General features: G+C 42.6%; 1 protein-coding gene across 2 annotated transcripts in view; it reads right to left on the bottom strand.

The window, feature by feature from the left end:
- Window positions 1–22252, bottom strand: part of ECPAS (Ecm29 proteasome adaptor and scaffold) — a 98619-nt gene that overhangs the window by 23895 nt on the left and 52472 nt on the right. For both annotated transcript variants that reach the window (XM_075594121.1, XM_075594127.1), the window contains exons 26-34: window positions 22131–22185; window positions 17208–17322; window positions 15630–15698; window positions 10814–10931; window positions 7545–7712; window positions 6503–6582; window positions 5511–5616; window positions 3429–3476; window positions 1908–2029 (exon numbers count right to left, since the gene is read on the bottom strand). In XM_075594121.1, coding sequence (XP_075450236.1) covers window positions 1908–2029; window positions 3429–3476; window positions 5511–5616; window positions 6503–6582; window positions 7545–7712; window positions 10814–10931; window positions 15630–15698; window positions 17208–17322; window positions 22131–22185 — 881 coding nt within the window. The remainder of the gene's footprint in view (window positions 1–1907; window positions 2030–3428; window positions 3477–5510; window positions 5617–6502; window positions 6583–7544; window positions 7713–10813; window positions 10932–15629; window positions 15699–17207; window positions 17323–22130; window positions 22186–22252) is intronic.

The following is a 22252-nucleotide window of genomic DNA, read 5'->3' as shown; positions in this document are numbered from 1 at the left end:
ATGCAAGCAGCTTGGAAAGGGAGGATAGGGAGGGGAGGAGGGGGAGGGGAGGATAGGGGAGGATAGGGGAGGGAGGATAGGGAGGATAGGGGAGGGTGGTAGTGTTCCCGAATAGGAAGACAGACATGTAGCAAAACAAGTGGAGTCAGATTAAATACAATGGCAAAGATCCCGCACAGCACCAAGAAGGGATAAAGATCCATATACAGTATGACAGAGGTGGACAACTCCAGCCCTCAGGGGCCACCAACAGTTCAGGTGTTAGTGATATTCCTGCTTCAGCACAGGTGGCTCAGTCAGAATGAATGAATGTTGGTGCCCCCTGAGGTCTGGAGTTGGCCACCCCTGCAGTATGATAATATATTTTGAAGTGAAACTTCTTTGATGGCACCTACAAAGTTTTGATAGGAAAAATCACTTGTCTTGTAACGGAAAAGCGTGACGGAAGTGACGCCTGCCGGCTCGGCGCGCATGCGCAGGAGCAGCAGCAGCCCCACAACACTTGTGAGGCAGAGACACCACACACACAGATACACACACGAGGAATTCCCAGTTAGTATAAGTATAGAAGTGTAAATAGCTAAAACGGGGGGTGTGTGCAGAGCACGTGCATTCTAAGTCACACTTCTTTGCATTTTGTCACTGAAATTGTGTTTTGATTGTTAAAAAAAATATCACCATCACAAATATAATTTGTGACAAAAAACAAAGAAGTTTCACTTAAAGCTGCAGTTCAGGCAATATCCTGCATGTGTGGTTTTTGTTAATAAATCAGTTCTGTAGTAAGAAAAAATACTTTTAGCATTTTCTGTTTTTAAAAAAACAACTTTGAAAGACCAATTTTCTTATATTCTATTTTAACAGCCATTTGCTAAGGCACTGCCCCTTCATGTCCTGTCACAAACCCAGGCACACCCCTTTGTCAGCCCTGCCCTCCCTCTAGCACATGTCAGTGCAGGAGTGCTCATGAATATTCATGAGTTTCCACTGAGTGACAGAAGCAGAAGAAAAACATATGCCAGCTCTAATTATGTCACCAAATTTCGCCGATCAATACATGGAGAACGGATTGACCTGCAGCTATACAGTTCTTTAGGTAATTAGAGATTGCACACATGAAACTATTGAAGTAAAAAAATAAATTAAAAAAAAAAAAGACTGAACTGCAGCTTTAAAATGCACGTGTTCGGCACACACACCCTTTTTTTGCATGCAGTGTCTGCAATGACGTATATAAAATTCGATAGGAACAATAAGACTTTGCCGTGAAAAAGATTTTAAATCTAAATGAGTGATGGAAACAAATGATTAACAGATGAAGTAGCGCTATTGATTTGAAATGGGGTTTCCCAGCGGTGCGCAAACTGGGGGGCGGGAGATTTTTGTAGGGGGGCAGGGTGGTTGCAGAGGCCCCGCTCTCTTCCCCACAGCATTTAAATTAAATGCTGGGGGATCGTGTGAGGCCTCTGCAACCTATTACTTACCAAAATTCAGACGGCTGCTGACGTGTCGCCATGGCGTGACGCCCCATGACACGCTGGGAACGGAGGTAAGGGGGTGCGAGTACCGGGAGCAGCAGGCAGGGGGGGGGCGCGCAGCTGTTAAAGTTTGCGCACCCCATGGTTATCCCACTGCAAACCCAGTGTCTTTTAGAACAGGCCTCAAAAAACAACCCTAATGAAGGTTACTAATCTGTCACACAGTTCTAATGATGTCACTTCCTGCGATGTAATGAAAAAATTCAATCTAAGTACATCAACACCTTGGTTCATGATCCTTTTACAGGGTCAATTATGTGTGCAAGATAAGTTTAATATTTTGAGTTGATCTCTGTAGGAACGCACTGGAAACAAGGCTAATCGCTAAAAACAATGAGAAGAACTAAAAGTGTTAAAAGTGGCACACACCTAAGCGCCCGGACCTCATTCACTGTGCTCATCATCCCTTTATCTAGGAGGCATGGCAGGATAACCGCGATGGTTCTTTGGCCCGATGCTCCTTTGGCGGGTTCACACATCCTTATACACACCTGCAGAGATAAAGATGGATACAAGTACAAAGGTTCATTAGCATACATTTGACATGTTACCATAGATATTACTAGCATTAACTCTACCCCCATGAAAGCTCTGCAACACTGAATGCAAGGCATAAGAAATAGCACGATGTAAAAAATATATACAGGGTATACTTTTATTTTTAATAGTTGTTGACGGTATACATAGCACTGTACATAGATTTTTGCCAGCACTCTAGAGCAGCGCTGCGCAATCTTTCCTGCTCGCATCCCCCTCCCTTACCTCTTCTTCATGCCACCGTGACGTCACATGACCATGCGGTGTCATTTGATGCTGCGTTGCCATGGCGACGCGTTGTCTAAGGGTAAGTGTAGTTGCAGAGGCCTCACGCGATCCCCCGGCCTTAGTTTAAACGCCTCGGGGGAAGAGCGCGGGACCTCTGCAACCGCCCGCGCCCCCCCTGAATAATCTTGTGCCCCCCAGTTTGCGCACCGCTGCTCTAGAGCTTACAATCTCATTTTCCGTATCCAAGGCACAGCGAGATAAAGTCACTTGCTGAAGGTCACAAGGAGTTGGCACGGATTCCAACCAACTGGCAGCGTTCTCATCATTAAGCCACTTCTACGGTTAAGATATTAAATAGATAACCAATAAATAAGGAAAAACACTTAATGTGCGTGAAGGGGTCATGCTGCATGGTTGTCACTAGATGCAGATCTGGCTGGGGTTTGTTGGGGCTGAGAACACACTGTCTATGTTATACAGTAAAAGCCGGCATTTTACCAACGGACAAGCTTTAGTATCCGGAATTTCTGATATGTCCCTGTACAAATCTTCAAAGTAATAACCAACATCCATGCCGAAGCTATCCGGCACCACCAGATGGCTCAGAGTATTTCCGAGTGCAGTCGGATGTTTTCGACAGTATTATAGTAGTATTACTACAGTACTTGATTGGCAAGTACATATAAAAATACTAGTTTATATGTTATAATGCATTGTAATGCACCTGCCGGATAACAAAGCTTTTACTGTACCTATTTTTATAAAAACACCAGCCATCTACTGTATACAGCACTTGTCAAAGTGTAAACATATATTTAGATCGTAAGCTCTTCGGGGCAGGGACTCCTTTTCCTATTGTTTTATGTTTGAAGCGCTTATTCCCACTATGTGTTATAATGTTATGTAACTGCTGTAAGGCGCTACAGTATATACCTGGGTGGCACTGTATAAATAAAGATATACATGCATGTGAAGAAATAGAAATAAAGAAGAATGGTGATACAATGAAGAGCAACAATATTTTCAACCACTCTGGAAACAAAGTAAAAAATAAAAATAAAAGGTTTATGTGAGCAAGTGCTAAAGAAAATATGACGTTTGGATGCTATGTCAGGATGCATTTACCTTGCTTAAATTTTTCAGAGCTAGTTCCGCAGCTTTCCGGACCGACTCCTGACAAGAAGCAGGCAATGAAATTACACACAAAATATTATATAATATATATATATATATATACAAACATATAAATAACAGTTAAATATAGAAGGCCCATACACATCCAAAATGACAAATTATTGAGTTAATTTCTAAATGTTTTTTCTTCTCATAAGTATGAGTCATTTAGTTCAATCTGTTGGCCAAAACATATCAAGCCTGCAACCACATCAATGTCACTTTTCCAGTAGCACAATTTAATAAAGAATACTGTGCTGTGGATCTGGGTTTGAGCTTGCTAAATATTTAGTGAATATATACACACACACACACACACACACACACACACACACACACGAAGATGTAAATATAGCCATTGAGGGCTAGCTGCCGTGCCAGGTACACTGGTAGATGCAGGAAGGCGTGTACAGTAAGTGCATGAATCACTGACAAAAGTTGTTGGAACAGAATAAAGGGAGCACTATGGACTAAATAAACCCACTTTATTATTTTCCAACAACTTTTTCAGTGCAAATATTTACTGTAAGTTTCATGCCCTTACACCCTTTCCTGTTAACGGTGTGTGTGTGTGTGTGTGTGTGTGTGTGTGTGTGTGTGTGTGTGTGTGTGTGTGTGTGTGTGTGTGTGTGTGTGTGTGTGTGTGTGTGTGTGTGTGTGTGTGTGTGTGTGTGTGTGTGTGTGTGTGTGTGTGTGTGCAATGACACTGAGTTTGAATCAGAGGAGCCTGGTTCAATTCCCAGGGTCCCATCCTTGTGATCTTGGGGAACTAACTTCATCTCCCTGTGCTTCAGGCACTAAAGGCATAGATTGTAATCTCTACGGGGCAGGGATGTGTCTGTAACATTCCTATGTGCTCCGTACCACGCACTCTACTGTAATTTTGAAGCACTGTGACACACAAACATATATTTCCAAAATCTGCTAGACACTCAATAAACATGTAAACAAAGATAAACACAAATACTCCCAAAGTCCATGACACAAGCAAATCACAAAGTGTCTACAGTATTGTGCATATAATGTTGGAAAGACTTCCTCAACTAACATTGTATAATTATAATAATTATAACAGAAGGGTATGGGTCTTCATTAATGGGCACAAACATTTGGAAATGCAGTGTGTTAGGCTTCCCATCATAAACCTGCCCATTTACTAACATTATATTATACAACCATATTAGGATCCACTGATGGAGAATAACACTTGTAAACATTTTAAGCATAAATTCAGCTTAATATTGAATTACAACCTTGTCATCCTTATTACAGACAGGCCCATCAAACTCAGAAGAGCTTGGGGGCCGATTCTCATTCCAACTGCAAGACTCGGGCCGCACCAGAAATGTATTGTTTTAATAGAAAAAACGTCACTATAACCTACACATACACTTTTTCCTTATTAAAAATATGTAAACATCGCTGGTATCTCTCCCCCCCCCCCATCTCTCCTCAATCACTCTTTCCCCCCCCTCTCTCACTCACTCTTGCTCTCTCCCCACCACACACACACTCGCACTACTCCGCACCCCCACAATACATACACACACACAAACTACCCCTCATCCCCACATCACACGCACACACTACCACTCCTCCCCACAATACACACACACACACACACACACACAAACTACCCCTCATCCCCACATCACACGCACACACTACCACTCCTCCTCACAATACACACACACACACATAAAATACCCCCGCTCGCCCACAATACACACACACACACACACAATACCCCCCCGCCCCACAAAACAAAGAACCCACACACACACACACATACACAATACCCCCCTGCCCCACAATACACACACACACACACAATACCCCCCATGCCCCACAATACACACACAGCGTCCCAGGCCCCCGCTGTTACCGGGCACGGGACTCCTATCGGTGCGCGGGGGTCTCATGGCGACAACTTGTGCCACGTGAGTTTGACGGCCATGATCTACTGTACATCCACAGAAATGGAAGCCACTTCATTCACGGGCACATTTACACGCGCTCACAGACTTCTCTTACCTTAATATCATCCTGGACTCTGAAGAGCGTCTCCCATATTTCAGGAAGTTTATCAACAACACCCTCCAACTGGCGACCACGCAGCAAGTCACTAAGCGCTAAACAGCTGCATGAAAAACGTGCAACCAATTAGATTTAATGCATGTAACATTTTAACCATTTCCTACCTATCTACCGGCTGCACAAAGAATAGAAAAAGGCCTGCTGGGTGCAGTTACTCAGGTAAAAAACACACAGCATGGCTCTCCAACGTGCAGCCCCCGAGCCAAATCCGGCCTTCGAAGGGTGTGCAAGTGGCCTTCAGATCATCTGCTTCTGTTGATTTCAGGGTAGATGAAAACATTTGCGCAATTTTTATTTTGGGAGCAAATTGTTTCTCTTGGTTCAGATCCCCCCCCCATGATGCGCTCTACAGCTCCATGTTTGCAGCCATTAACATTACAATCTGAGCCTTGCTAACCAGCTCTTTGCAAACTGCAGTTGAGGGTCCCCGGAATTGTAGCCCGCTTTATTCAGCTCCCGGGACCAACCTAGTTCCCATTATATATACTGCATACCGGTAAAAGTATTGTGTGCCAGTCCCCACCAGGTGAAGCAAAATGGCGTTTGAAATCTCCAGCACCATGCAAGGCCTATAGGAAGCCGCAATGCCGTTTGTTGTGGCGTCTTATTGGCCTGCGTGACGCTGGAGGAATAAAAAAAAAAACAGCAAGTACCGGTGCTACCTTTATCGAGAAGTATTTTGTGACCCAGGAGGTCAACAGAGCTGAAAATAACACACTCCCCCTTGTCACCTCCTGCTTTCGATTATAGTAAAATATAGCGGGAGAGGGGTATATGGAGGTGAACAGCTGCTTTAAATTAAAATAAAATAAATTGCATCCATTTTATTTTTTTTACGGTCACTACTTGTTCGCAGAAGGCTGGGGGGGGGGGAAACCCATCAGCCTTTTGCCACATTGTGAGTTTGATACGCATCACATTGTATGTACCTCGATTCACGGATCCGCCACATATTGCTCGTCAAGTTATTTATTAAGTCTTGAAGAATCTCAGTCAAGTATTTATCCACCTGGTGATAAGCAGAGATTGACAATGAACAAATATACTGCTCAGCTGCCCTGTCATGTCTGACATCCTTTTTTTAACATCAGTGGTCCAACAGACTTCAGAGAAACTTATTACAAGTCCCAATATTTCTACGGACATTTCATATTTTTTCTTTTTTGGGGGGCTCCAAAACCCCTACACTTAATCTCACTCATCTGTGACACTGGGAGCTTCACAACCATGCTAAGTTCATGCAACGTATCTAAAACTGAAGGGAAGAGCAGCCCTGTCGTTAGGGTACACGTAAACTGGCCTTTAAAGTGGGAGATTCCAGTTTGCGTGACGGAGCTTGCTAGGGTCTGTAGGTGGCTAGATGTTTCTGGATACTAAACCCACGGGCTGCTAGAAGAACAAGCAACACTTTGCAAAGCAATGAAAGGTTATAGGCACAGTCCCACTTAGCCAGTTCAACAAATGATTCTTTACTGCTTATTACACAGATGTAGCGCGTGACATTGTCGCCTCAGATAGTGCAACATATGCCATTGTCATGCAGAATGTCACAGAGTCTCCATAGGATTCTGTGGCAGTGATGGTGCAGAATATGCCAACATAACACGGCAGAGGGGACAATGAATCCCGCTACATCTGTACACATACACAGAATGGTGACGTGGTACAGAAGTTTCTTGCTTTGGGGAGGGGGAAAGAAATGTAAATTTTCCTATTTAAACATGCTATTTAGCATATCCCTTAATGGAAGCACCGTGTACTACTTGGGATATGTGTTGGTACACATTTTACACATAGGTTTTTGGGCCTACATTTGCCAAGATATACCCATATCTAAATGCTTCCAGCGCCGGTTTTGCATCAGGACATTCGATGGAAGAGAAGTCCTCACATATGTAGATGAAGTAAATCTGAAGTTAGCTTGGCACCCACATCTCAGTCATTCTGGTCCATGGTACACGGGGGACTTACTGTAGTCTTGTCAGTGACCAGAGCATTCCAAATGCTGGTCATAGCCAAACGAATTCCAGTGTTGGGGTCAAACTGATAGCGATATAGACGTGGAACCAGCTGGGGCAAAAAAGGAACTAGCTGCTCCCCAGCCCTGGTGGCAATCACATTGAAACCAAACGCAGCTCCCTAAAATAGGAGAATGAAAGTTACATAAAAAAATAAATAATCATCTTTACATGGTCAGTCTATCAGCTAAACTGATGGACATCCCTGTAAGTGTCAAAGCTACAGTATCTTGACAGCTTAAAACACAAAAGTGTAGTAAGCCTATACGAACTAGCAATACGTGTCGCAATTTAGTATAATTCTGAAAACGGTATGAAAAATAAAAAAAAGAAGTCCAGCAGATTCTAAATAATATGCATTATTAATTAAATAGAATGCCGAAGGCTCCACAAACCCCATATTTAAAATACAGATATTTCTGCATGAGGGTGGGGGGGAGGGAGTGGGGGGCGGGAGAGCGAGTGGGGGGTGGGGGAGGAAAGAGGAGTAGTGTACTGTTAATGACACTGCCTTCCGGATCCAAATTGGGCTCACCTACTTCTCGGTCAGCATCCTGTGACCCTGAGGAGGTCACTTTAACTTCCTTTGCCTGAGTACCAAACATTTGATTGAAAGTTCACTGGGAAAGAGCTTTGGGACTGAAAAACTCTATGTGAACTGTACTATTTCAATACAATTAAGTCCACAAATAAAATACACCACAGCTGAGTCTGTTTGACTCCTACTCTTAGGGCTGTTCTATACAGCATGCGGACGTGCGTTCCTATGCGAACGCGCGTGCACGTGCCGCATGCTTTTCATGTATATAGAGCCGGGAGCTGCAGGTTAGTATATATGTGTGTGTATGTGTTTGTATATGTGAGTATATGTGTGTGCATGGGTTGTGTGAGTGAAAGTAAGTCCTAGATAGATTTAAAAAAAAAAAAAAAAAATAAAAGTTTACATTTTTTTTTTTACAATCCTTGACACACACACACACACACACACACACACACACACACACACACACACACACACACACACACACACACACACACACACACACACACACACACACACACACACACACACACTTGAGCGCAGGTATCGGCGCGAAAAGATGAATTTCTTCATCTTTGCCGCTGTCTGTCGGCTCCCCTCTCCCTGCCGTGCACGCGGCATTTCTATAGAAAGGCTGACTAACGTCAGCCAATTGAAATTCCGCGCACGCACGGCGCAGCACGCGATCGGCACTATAGAACGTGCCTTTTATATGCACATACAAAATGCATCAAATGAGAATTCCTCTTATATAATGTGGGCATGGACAAAACACATAGAAAGCCTTTGACAAAATAGATTAAGAAAGAAGTGTACACACTCCAGACAAGGACTCCCCTCTCTATCCTCTTTTTTACTTGATGTATAATTGAGGACTTGACTCTAGAAAGCAAACAGCGGAGGGGGGAAGGTCTGATAGAGGTGTATACAATTATGAATGGTAACTTTTGTGGACAACAATTCACAAAAAAACACAAGAGACCACATTAAAAAGGTAGCACCTATACAGTAAAACAATCAATAGGAGGCACAATTAACCTTTGCAAGCGTATTACCACTGGATGTTTTATCTGTGCATAATATTAGGGTGTTCAAAAAGAGTACAGGCATAACCCGCTTTAAGTACACTCACTTTAAGTACACTCGCGAGTAAGTACATATCGCCCAATAGGCAAACGGCAGCTCACGCATGCGCCTGTCAGCACGTCCTGAACAGCAATACCGTCTCCCTACCTGTACCGAAGCTGTGCGCAAGCGGGGAGACTATAGAGCCTGTTACAAATGCGTTATTTACATCACTTATGCACGTATATGATGATTGCAGTACAGTACATGCATCGATAAGTGGGGGAAAAGGCAGTGCTTCACTTTAAGTACATTTTCGCTTTACATACATGCTCCGGTCCCATTGCGTACGTTAATGCGGGGTATGCCTGTATTACAAATATGCAAATCCATAAATGACTGGCAGCTGGATACACATCAATGTAACCTGCGTACCTTGAGCTTACAAACAAATCCTAATAACTGGAGCACAAAGGGTGGAATCCTCCCTGGACCTGTTCTATGCCTACTACTGCTGGAAACTTGATGGACCACATAGGTCCTCCTGGTTCTTGGCAAATTGTGTTCTATTTGTAGTCCCCTGTCCGCGAAATACACAATTCCCCTACAGTATATTGTAATAGTGCAGTCTTTCAATAGAACCACTGAGATAGATATATATCAATAAATAAACATTATACACATTTACTTTATAGCATTATCTTCTACAGCAGCCTTTTTGTCCTATCCCCACAGAACAAAACGAAATGCAGCAGGTATCTCTGGAGTCCTATATATTTAAAAAGAAAAGCGGTGGGCCTTATTCATTAAGCTGCGATAGTGCCGATTGCATCTTGATCCCGGTAAAACTGCTACGGACTTGAAATCGCCAGTATCACAACTTAGCAAATACGGCTTAAAGCTGCAGTTCAGTCAATATCCTGCATGTGTGGGGTTTTTTAATAAATCAGTTCTGTAGTAAGAAAAAATACTTTTAGCATTTTCTGTTTTTAAAAAAACAACTTTGAAAGACCAATTTTCTTGTATTCTATTTTAACAGCCATTTGCTAAGGCACTGCCCCTTCATGTCCTGTCACAAGCACTGGCACACCGCTTTGTCAGCCCTGCCCTCCCTCTAGCACATGTCAGTGCAGAATTGCTCATGAATATTCATGAGCTTCCACTGACAGACAAGCAGAATATAAACAGATCCCTTCACTAATTATGTCACCAAATTTCGACCTATCAATACATGGAGAACGAATTGACCGGCAGCTATACAGTTCTTTAGGTAATTAGAGATTGCACACATAAAACTATTGAAGTAAAAAAATAAATTAAAAAAAAAAAAAAAAAAAAGACTGAACTGCAGCTTTAAATTAGTCACTGCATTGAGGTTAAAAAGCTGCGTTTAAAAGGCGATTTTCAATAGAAGAGACGTAGCACGTGGACATTTAAATTGTCAGTATGATTTGACTACCGACTATTCTGATGCAAGTGCACTTTTTACAATTAATTTCTTAGCTGCTAGAAAAGATCAAATACTGACATCCCAAATCAATACACCCATACTGTATATGTAGAGAGAGAGATACACACACAGACACACACACACACACACACACTAAGAGAATTACCTTTCGAGAGTTCCACATAGCATGGTGATTAGCCAAGTTCATAAACTTATACACGAGATCTGGTTGGCTTAGGTCACTGGCCAATGAGCACAGCTCCTTGTATGTGGAGAGGCCCTGTCTTTGGGAACACAACAAAATACAAAACGTATATCATTACAATGCATCCATGTTAATTGTTTTACTCCCTAACTACACTTCATTCCCATACAAGAGCGATGTTGAAAACAGGCTATTCATCTTATGTGATTCTACCCATTGTTACAGAGGAAATAACCCATAGGGAACTGTATGATCAAGGGATGAAGATATATAAAAAGCTTTTAAATAAAAGCAGTCCTTTAAAGGACTAATTTAGCTGTAAAAGGGGGTGCGCTAAATGAACATATACTTTCAATGATTACCAACAACTACAACAAACAGCTATTCACTTAATATGTATATTTATTGTTCCTTCAAAAAAAAAAAATCTTACAAAGCCATTAGAGAAAGAGGCCTTTTCGCATTTGTATGAGGGTCTCAAACTAGCTAATGCAAAATGAAAACAAGTACAGTATTACAGAATTTGCTCTTGAAGATAGATACCTGAAGAGTGACAATTTTTCTTGAAACCATATATTAAAGGTGACTTAATTAGCCGGTCATTCAGAATCAGTAACTATAAATACATCTTGATTTGCACAACTCTGGACAGACCGTACAGCCCAATGAATCATTACCTGATGTGGTCTCGCTAAAGTATTTACTGTCATTGAAACTATGCTGCAGAGACTTGAAAATTAATAAGTTATAACAGACAGCAGCAAATCGCCACAATTTGTTTTAATGGTTCCTCTGACTGTGTTTGACTAGCACAGCCAGGTGCACTGAGTGATTGGCTATGTTAGAAAAAAGTGTGTAACTAGGATCATAAAAAATGCAGCAGGTAAAGGAGATGGCTCAAAAACATCTGAAGGACACATTTAAAGAAAGAATACCAGCGCAAAAAAACATGTTCCAATATAGAAGATATTTATATTAAATGTAGGATAAGAAAGCACAAATAAGTGCTGTGACAAAACACTTGAAATACTTAAACAAGAATATAATTAGAACGATACAGAGTTACCAGAGGCTCCTTGTGTGTTGTAAGTGCTGATGTAAATCAGCTGATCCACTCCACTCGTTACCCGGGTGCTTTCCCTGGCCGGTACAAGCCGAGAGTGGTTAACCGGGAGCGGGTGCTTTCCCTATCCGGTAACGAGTGGAGCCGGACGTGGCGTGGATCAGCTGATCTACATCACCCACTGCTGAGACGTGAACTGCCTGCACGGACGAGCGGAGAGCGGGTGCTTTCCCTGTCAGCGTTGCCTTAACCACAGGACTGCTACTTATGTTGCCTTTTTCAACGGCTACACTTACAACGCACAAGCAGCCTCTGCTAACTCTGTATCGTTCTAATTTTATTCTTGTTTAAGTATTTCAAGTGTTTTTTCCCCAGCACTTATTTGTGCTTTCTTATCCTACATTTAATATAAATATTTTCTATATCGGAAAATGTTTTTTGCGCTGGTATTCTTTCTTTAAATGTTATGTTCTATGTCATGGAGAGATAAAACTGCAGACAACAACAAGGCTGTTGCACATGTTTAAAGCCAAGAAAACATCCCAAACGATGAAACATAGTTAAAAAGGGTTGACACAACAAAGGTCTTATTCGATATGCTGAGATCGTGAGCGGCGGTGCAGCTGCCTTGGAGAAAATTATGACCAGTACTGCAAAAGTCTAAAAGTCTAGGCACGAAAATGTATTAAAGGCACATTAAAAACAGTAAGAGAACACTCTTACGCGTTTCGCGTGGTCACACATGCTTTATCAAAGAGTACGGTATACAAAACCGATCGATCACATAAATACCCATAATTCCTCCCTTCACTCGTGACGTATCGGCGTTTTCATCCAATAGGAATCATCACGCCCCTTCTCTCACGGAGAACTAATATAATTAAACTAATAGCCAGCTGATAAACACCATGCAAAGTAACATGATGTAGGGAGGCAAAAAGAACACTCCCTTTCTGGTGACGTATCGGCCCCTCAACCAATGGGAGCCATCATACCTCTTATCTCACAAAGCGTTGTTAAAGCTGGATATCAGCTAAAAAAAGACTGAAAAAAATGACACGAGGAAGGAAAGAACTGGGCACCTAGAAAGAGACATATAACCTAATTGGGGCAGTGCAAATATCCCACACATATATATACATATAAAACAACACATAGAAAAATCAAAAGCACTGCCCCATATGAAATATTGACCATTGCTAAAACACTATCGAACTTGTAGTGATTTAAAATAAAAAAAGCAATTACTGTAGTATAAATCCTCACAATATTTGAACCATATAATGACTAAGAAAGAAAAGAAAAACAAAAAAGAGAACGTAAAAAACACATCATCATGATCATAAATCATTAATTAAATGGACCATTGTATATCTTGTGGAGACATGTCAAAGGAAGTTTTAGACCAATGCACGATGGACATCCCTAAACATTATTATTTGTATTATGTTTATTAATGTATTTATTAAAATAAATTTGAGTCCCTATCTCAAGAGGATTGCATCACTGAACTCTAAACAACTCTTGTATGAGATCATAATGATGATCTCCCATTTACATATGACCGGGATAAATGGAGGAACCCTGAGAAGGGGAGGGGGGGAGGGGGGGAAGGGAGGGGGGGAGGGGGGGAAGGGAGGGGGGGAATGAATTAAGTCATATGTGATAAAAATACATATTTAGTGCAGAAAATGCTGCAATTCCCAATCAACATTTATGCCGATTGGGGCCAGAGTATCCAAGGAAAACACCCAAAACATCTCTCTTTTATTCAAACTATTTAGTCTATCTCCTCCACGTTTTGGAATCTCAATGTGCTCAATTGCCATGAATCTGAAGTACGCTAGACCACCCTGGGGACATTCCACAAAGTGTCTTGAAACTGGATGGTTTAAATCTTTATTTCTAATAAACCTCACATGGTTCCATCATTCGCTGTTTCAATGGTCTTATTGTTCTCCCTACATATCCCTTAGTACATTTACACCATATGTAGTACACTACAAACTGTGTATTGCCGTTAATGAAAGATCTAATTACATAGGGATTTTTCATTTTCTTTACCGTAAGATTTTTAACCGGATAAGCGTACCTGCAAATCTTGCAAGTACCACATCTAAAGAAACCTTTTGTTTTATTTAGGGATACTGCTGTATTTGCTGAATAGAAGAGACTGGGGGGTAGATGGTCAGCCAAAGTTTTGGCTTTTCTGAAAACCATTCTAGGACCCTTCTCAATAAATGGAAGAAGGTCACAATCTAAACTTAAGACCCCCCAATGTTTGTTAATGATGTTCTTAACTTGTTGGGCCTGGTTACTGAATTTCGTTATGAAAAAAGGTGTTGTGGATTCATCATTAGAACCACTATTTTTCAATCTTTTCTTAGATTTATCTCCACAGGTTGAGATAAGACTCTCTCTATCCAACTGCACAGCATGTTCAAAAGCATTTCTTACGGTTAGATCATCCTAACCCCTATCTTTAAATCTCTGCATAAGATTTTTAGAGTGATGAATGTATGTCTCATCTGAAGAACAAAGTCTCCTTAACCTAAGGAATTGACCCTTCGGTATCCCCTTAATTAGGGGCCTGGGATGACTGCTGGATGGTACAGGATAGATCAATATACAAATGTATATCTAAATAATTAATATTAGTTGCATGACTTTCAAAAGTGAAATTTAAATTAAAAATTGTTGTTATTCAATATATCGATGAATGTACCCAATGTATCACTATCCCCATCCCAAATAAGGATGAGGTCATCGATATATCTTTTAAAAAAGATTATGTGATTACGAAATAAATTTTTACTACCATAAATGTGAGTGCTCTCCCAAAAAACCATAAATAAATTTGCATATGATGGGGCAAAAGACGTCCCCATTGCAGTACCCCGTGATTGAAGAAAAAAGTGTGTGTCAAACATAAAATAATTGTGAGTCAACAAAAACATAATAGAATCCACCAGACAGATCTGATTGATGTAAATAATATTGGAGAGCAGTCATTCCCTGGTCATGGTCGATAATACTATATAATGATGAGGCATCCATTGTCACCCAACGGTAAGACTTAGACCATTGTATTTCCTTCAAGGCCTTGATCAGGTCCGCTGTATCCCTGATATTGAAGGCAACAATTTTTCCATAGGCTGTAAGAACGCATCCACGTACCGAGAGAGACCATCTCCCAAAGATCCAATGCTGGAGACGATGGGACGACCCGGAGGGTTCTCCAGCGATTTATGGATCTTTGGGAGATGGTGAAATATCGGTACAATGGGACATGGGGCAAGAAATATGGCACCTTCCAGCATGGATCGTGTGTTCTGGAGTAAGCACTTCTTAGTATATATGGACCATAGTATTGAATAAAAAAATCGAGGTAACACCGCCACTCCAACAACAACAAAAAATAAATAAAAGAAGACGGTCCATTTTGCAAAAACAAAAAACCTCTCATACTTGCTTCTATCCAAATAATGGAGCATCAGGATACAGAATAACACACAGCAACATTTCGGGCTATGAAGAATTTTGTCCCATTCAAGTGAATGGAGCTGATCTCTCATGCATGGACAATCTGTGTCACAGCATACTGACTAGAAGCGACGTGCCATTACTTTATTGCCCCCATGTTTCTACGTGGGACTGCAATGTATGTTTAACTTGTTAAAATATTTAAAAAAAACACACATTGCTTACACTTACCCATCCGGCGTTTTGCCAAGGGAGGTGCCCTGAAATACCTCAGTGTCTCCAGAAACCTCATGCTTAGCCCTGCAAGAAACCAATGAGGGTTAGGTATCTGATAATGTGAAGTAGCCAGAGGACAAGAGTAAGCAATCCTTACAGATGCAGTACACTGGTTGAAACAATACCCTTAAACAAGCATGTTACTAAAAGATTTTTATATATATATATATATATATATATATATATATATATATATATATATATATATATATATATATATATATATATATATTTTTTTTTTGTCCTAAATATTAATAACAATGCATTATGGGCCATATTTAATAAGTGGTCTTATTGCTTAAGTCACGTTCTGGAGCTAGAAGACACTTTACGGCTCGTTCAAGAGAACAAGCCGGAAGGCGAGTTAGGGAATAGCACCTCCGACTGCCATTTTATGAAGACCGAGAACGCCAACATTGGAAAAGTATCTCTCTTTAGACTGAAGGGAGCAAAAATCAAAGAAAACTCAAATGAAAATCAGCAGTGCCGATTGCCGCTTTAAAAAAATATTTTAGACAGAATTGTGGCCCGGAGAGGTCTTGTATAACACCATTTATATACACTGTAATTTGTATACGTGTCTCGTTCACAAGGCCGCACCAAATGCAGTGCGCGCTGGAAGCTCAATCACTTCAATGGACTCTTCGTGTGTTACAGTTCTTAGAGATTTATTCAGACACAATATTTCAGAGTTTCCAACACAAATAAGAATAAAAGAATTCAGGGTACATTATTCTCCTCACAGTTTCCAAATGCTTCTATCCTAGCAAGGCACTTGTTTACCAGACAACCAAAGCAGGAGGAAGTAGGTACAACAGGTAGCAAGTGGCTGAAGTGGGATGATATAGTGGTACAGAATACAATTACTTTTCTATTTTGAAACCTAAGCTTCCACCACTTTAGATAGAGATATATATTGGAAAAAATGGCTGCACACACCATGTTAAATGCCTCAGCAGAGGAGTACTGTATGTGGTACTTAAAAAGCAAAAAAAACCAATGGATAAGTCAAAATAGATGGCAAAAGTGATCAAAATACCAGCTCAGCACTATAAAATCACAAACAAAAAAAAGTTTATTTAGTCCAACATGTACACATAGCCTGACGGTTCGGTCCCCAAAGGGGGTGAGGGAGACATCTAAATAATGTAAAACCGCTTCTACCTTGGTTTTTACAACATAAATATAGCACAATTCTTTCAATACACAGTTCCTTCAAAATACGACTCTTTGACCAGGTTTTTAAAGATTGTGTTTCCTCTGATAATGGACATAAACCCTACTTCCTTTTAGTCCATATTTACAAATGGTGCCTAACACATTAGCCTCGGAAGTGAGCGGCACCACTATGAGAGCTGGTGCCAGCCTCGTTAGATTAGGATCTTCGGAGTAAGAATTGATCCTATCTGTAACGTTCTGCTTCCTTACATTAACAGCCGACAAAATAACATTATTAGCAAAAATGCTGATGTCAAAGCTGAAACGCACATCAAATGAATGGCACACGCTTAACAACACGACGATCCAAAGTACCTTTTCCCAGTCATAAGTGTGTCCACAAGCATGGCCACCAGCTCCTGTTGGTCTTGTTCACTGCCCAGTTCATATACCAACCCAAGACCCTTCGATGCAACATCTTGGCTAAGTTCTGTAACAGATTTTGTGTAATAAACAATCCAATTTTTAAAAAAAAAAATTATAAAAGGGTATCAACACAGACATAATTATTAATGAATTCAAAGGAGTTAGGCTGATAAATGGACTGAGAGATCAATGGTGTAAAAAGGGCATTCAATAATGTAAAAGTAACCAGCCACTATAGCAACTTCATGTCGTTGGGGGGGGGGGGGGGAGGGGGGTTATTAATTAAAATCTAAGATCGTGCCCATCTGGGCACTATGGCGCAGAAAAGTACATTAGTGCCCCGATCAGCAATATCGCAGTTTAAGGAGTAACCCTCTCTGACGGTTTAGTAAAAATATTTATTTTTGGGTCCACACCAAACTTCTTAAAGCTGCAGTTCAGTCTTTTTTTTTTTTTGTATTTATTTTTTTACTTCAATAGTTTCATGTGGGCAATCTCTAATTACCTAAAGAACTGTATAGCTGCCAGTCAATTCATTCTCCATGTATTGATAGGCGAAATTTGGTGACATCATTAGAGCTGGCATATGTTTTTATTTGCTTCTGTCAGTCAGTGGAAGCTCATGAATATTCATGAGCACTCCTGCATTGACATGTGCTAGAGCAGGCCTGCACAACAAGCGGCCCGTCTGGCCTCTCTGTGCGGCCCGCGATGATTCCGGCCGGGCGCCAGTTAATTAAATACATTTAAAAAAAAAAAGTTTAAAAAAATGGCGGCGATTCATCCCCCCCCCCCCTCCCTCTCCCTCCCTCCCCCTCCCTCCTCGCCCCAGGGTTTTGCGGTGCGCGGGGGCAGCAGCAGCATGAGGAGGATGTGGCAGCCGTGTGTTTTTTTTCTTCAATAGCAGGCTGCCGGGAGGTCAGAGCATGCCGGGGGCGGGGCTTAGTACCGGGGAGAGAGGATGTGCTGAGCTGATCTAAGAGAGGTGTGTGGTGTGTGTGTGTGTGTGTGTGTATGTATGTATGTGTGTGTGTGTCAGGCTGGTGGGGGGGTGGGTGTGAAAAACGGGCTGGTGGGGGGGGGGGTGAAAAACAGGCTGGTGGGGGGTGGGCTGCTGACATGTGAGGGGGGGTGGGCTGCTGACATGTGAGGGGGGGTGGGCTGCTGACACGTGAGGGGGGTGGGCTGCTGACATGTGAGGGGGGGCTGCTGACATGTGAGGGGGGTGGGCTGCTGACATGTGAGGGGGGGCTGCTGACATGTGAGGGGGGGGGCTGCTGACATGTGAGGGGGGGGCTGGGCTGCTGACATGTGAGGGGCGTGGGGGGGTGGAAGTGATGTGAGGTGCAGGGGGGGGAGAGAGTGATGTGAGGTGCAGGGGGGAGGGAGAGAGTGATGTGAGGTGCAGGGGGGGGAGAGAGTGATGTGAGGTGCAGGGGGGGGAGAGAGTGATGTGAGGTGCAGGGGGGGAGAGAGTGATGTGAGGTGCAGGGGGGGAGAGAGTGATGTGAGGTGCAGGGGGGGGAGATACTGATGTGAGTTGCAGGGGGGGGAGATACTGATGTGAGTTGCAGGGGGGGGAGAGAGTGATGTGAGTTGCAGGGGGAGGGTGAGAGTGATGTGAGTTGCAGGGGGAGGGGGAGAGTGATGTGAGTTGCAGGGGGGAGAGAGAGTGTCATATTGAGGGGAGGGGGAAAGAGTGTCATATTGAGGGGAGGGGGAAAGAGTGTCATATTGAGGGGAGGGTGAGAGTGTCATATTGAGAGGAGGGGGAGAGTGTCATATTGAGGGGAGGGGGAGAGTCATATTGAGGGGAGGGGGAGAGTGTGTCATATTGAGGGGAGGGGGAGAGTGTCATATTGAGGGGAGGGGGAGAGAGTGTCATTAAGTGGAGGAGGAGAGAGTGTCATATTGAGGGAAGAGAGACATGGGGGGGATGCTGACTTGTGGGGGGGGATGCTGACATGGAATGTGCTGGGGGGATGTGGAGGGGGGTATTGTATGTTTGATGTGGAGGGGGGTATTGTGTGTGATGTGGAGGGGGGTATTGTGTGTTTGATGTGGAGGGGGGTATTGCTAGATGGGAGGGCAGGGCTGACAAAGGGGTGTGCCAGGACATGAAGGGCCAGTGCCTTAGCAAATGGCTGTTAAAATAGAATACAAGAAAATTGGTCTTTCAAAGTTGTTTTTTTAAAAACAGAAAAAGCTAAAAGTATTTTTTTCTTACTACAGAACTGATTTATTAAAAACAACACACATGCAGGATATTGACTGAATTGCAGCTTTAACACTTGCAAATTTGTTGGAATTAATGCATACTTGTACACCCTCAAAATAAATCACTTTTATGCATGTCACACTGTATGTTCATTTTTTCTTTACATTGTGATAATGCATTCTGCTTGCAGATGTTTAGAAAAATCAATGAAAAAAACATTTACGGTGTGTTTATATATATATATATATTAAGGCCAAAACAGTCACAGTAATAGCAGAAGGTAATGCCTCTTTAGGTCACGAGAGAGAAGGAGCAATCTAGTAGAAAGTCGAGCCCGATTCGAATTCCACGGGTGACGACTCCTTTGAAAAGCCAAGGCATCCATGTTTCACGCATCCAGAAAATAGATGGAAAGCGCTTCTATGCAGGGCTCACGAACTCTAAGTTTTATTTACTATTTACCCGAGAACACTATGCCTGCGGCTCAGTGAGTACAGACACGGACTCTGTAAACCAACGACACTGGTTCTAATCCCAGTGTCCGTCCGCTCCTTGTGAGCTTGGGGAAGTCACTTTATCTCCCTGTGCCTCAGGCACCAAAAACATAGATTGTAAGCTCCACGGGGCAGGGGCTGTGTCTGTAACATTCCTATTTTCTGCTTACCGTGTACTATATTGTAATTGTGAAGCATTGAGTCCCATTGGGAGAAAAGCGCTATATGCAATAAAGTTATTTATTACAGCAGGGCCCCGGGTATACGGCGGGTTCCGTTCCAGAGGCCCGGCGTATAGTGAAAATCGGCGGAAAGCGGATCTGGCGATTTTCAGTGCTGCGCATGCGCAAACCGGCATTTTCGCCGTTCTGCGCATGTGTGACCTGCGGTCTGCGCGCGCAATCGGCGGTCTGCGCATGCGTGCCGGGCGCACCCGCCCGTTCTGCGCATGCGCGATTTGTAATTCAACATGGCGGCCCCCTTCTCGGTGCCGCCGTATCAGCGGATCACCGAAAAGCGGAGCGCCAAGAAGCGGGGCCCTGCTGTATTAAAATTAGATATCCACCACATTTCTGTCTCACTTGGAATATTTGCTTCCCGAACGTGCATTTTAAACGCAGCCGCTGCAATAATGTCACTGACACATCTGCAGACCCTTTTATAACTTTGATACATATTCCCTTTTGCTGTATCACACAAACACCAATTAGCCATGCAGCTCATATTTCTAATTTTTTGTCGAGTCGTTTTAATTTGATACCAATTGTGATTACATTGACGTAAATGTGGTGCTCTTGATCATCATATTAAAGCAGCAATACAACTTTCCAACTTTTTCTTTCTTATTGTTAAATGTGAAGCATGTGACAATGTATAATTCTACATTCTTACCCAAGTTGGCAATCAGGTGGGGCTCCTGTTATAAATCTGTCAAAATCCTGATTGCGTGCCTAACATAATGGCCGCTTCAGTCAGTGTAACTCAGCAGCTACAATGTATCCTTATATCACTAAGATAACATTATCTATTGTTACAGTTTACAGCTCAAACTGCTTGGAATAAACTTTCGCACTGAATCAGCAAGTACTTGGAGACTCTTCCCAGCATAAGTGGTGGAGGGAAATATTATAACACGCTTGGGACCGGCACATGGGTACAGACGAGACCACGAGTATTCTAAAGCTTGCCTTAAACTAGCCCGGTTACATTCTGCGTATGTGCTGGGTGTAACCTGGCTAGTTTAAGGCATTTCTGCATTGACTAATGACCCATAGGATTCACACAGCAGGGGTCCCTGGCAGTCCCATCCAGTTTGAATGGGACTGCCAGGGACCCCCGCTGTTAATCTGATGGGCCATTAATCAATGCAGAAATGCTGGGTCTGGTTTAAGGCAAGTTTAAGGCATGTATCCAGCATGTACCTGGGTCTTTTTGGTGATTGCCACTGGTTTGTGTTAGAATAACCGTGGGCACTACAGTATGTTACGCAGCTAGGACCTTTTATCTAGCACGATATGTGAGCTTTCCAGGGCAAATGGGCAAACTACATAGAAGACATTAACCAATTAGCCCACCTCCTTCAATGTAACTTGATGCTACCCTCTCTCCCACCTTCAAGACTAACCTTAAACCGCCTCTCTAAAAATGAAGTGCTTCAAAAGCCTGCACTCATGGCTACTGTCCCACACCCACGATCGCTGCTACCAAACATTGTGGCCAAAGCACTGCCATCTCCTGCACGCATTCCCTCACCTGCCATCTCCTGCACGCATTCCCTCACCTGCCATCTCCTGCACGCATTCCCTCACCTGCCATCTCCTGCACGCATTCCCTCACCTGCCATCTCCTGCACGCATTCCCTCACCTGCCATCTCCTGCACGCATTCCCTCACCTGCCATCTCCTGCACGCATTCCCTCACCTGCCATCTCCTGCACGCATTCCCTCACCTGCGGTCATTGTTAGCTCCCCGGGGCAGGGATGCCCTTTCCTGTTGTCTGATCTTATTTGTTGCACTTATTGTACTATAATTCCCTGCACTGTATTCCCTCACTTGTAAAGTGCCAAGTACAGCTGTAGTCACTATACAGTATAAACAAACCTACATCACTTCCCCACTTCATACAGAAACAGCAGTATTTGCTAAAAAGTTTATACATACCATCGTTCTCGGACAGGACGGAGATAAAGGCGCTTTGGATCTCCTTAAGTTTAGACTAGGAAAAAAAACAAACAAAAAAAAAGAAACCTCAAGATAGGATTTTCAAATTCTAAGTAATAAAA

The sequence above is a fragment of the Ascaphus truei genome, chromosome 1 (genome assembly GCF_040206685.1).
Source record: "Ascaphus truei isolate aAscTru1 chromosome 1, aAscTru1.hap1, whole genome shotgun sequence".
Lineage (NCBI taxonomy): Eukaryota > Metazoa > Chordata > Amphibia > Anura > Ascaphidae > Ascaphus > Ascaphus truei.
Note: the sequence above shows the minus strand (reverse complement) of the source record. Positions and strands in the feature narration are given on the sequence as shown.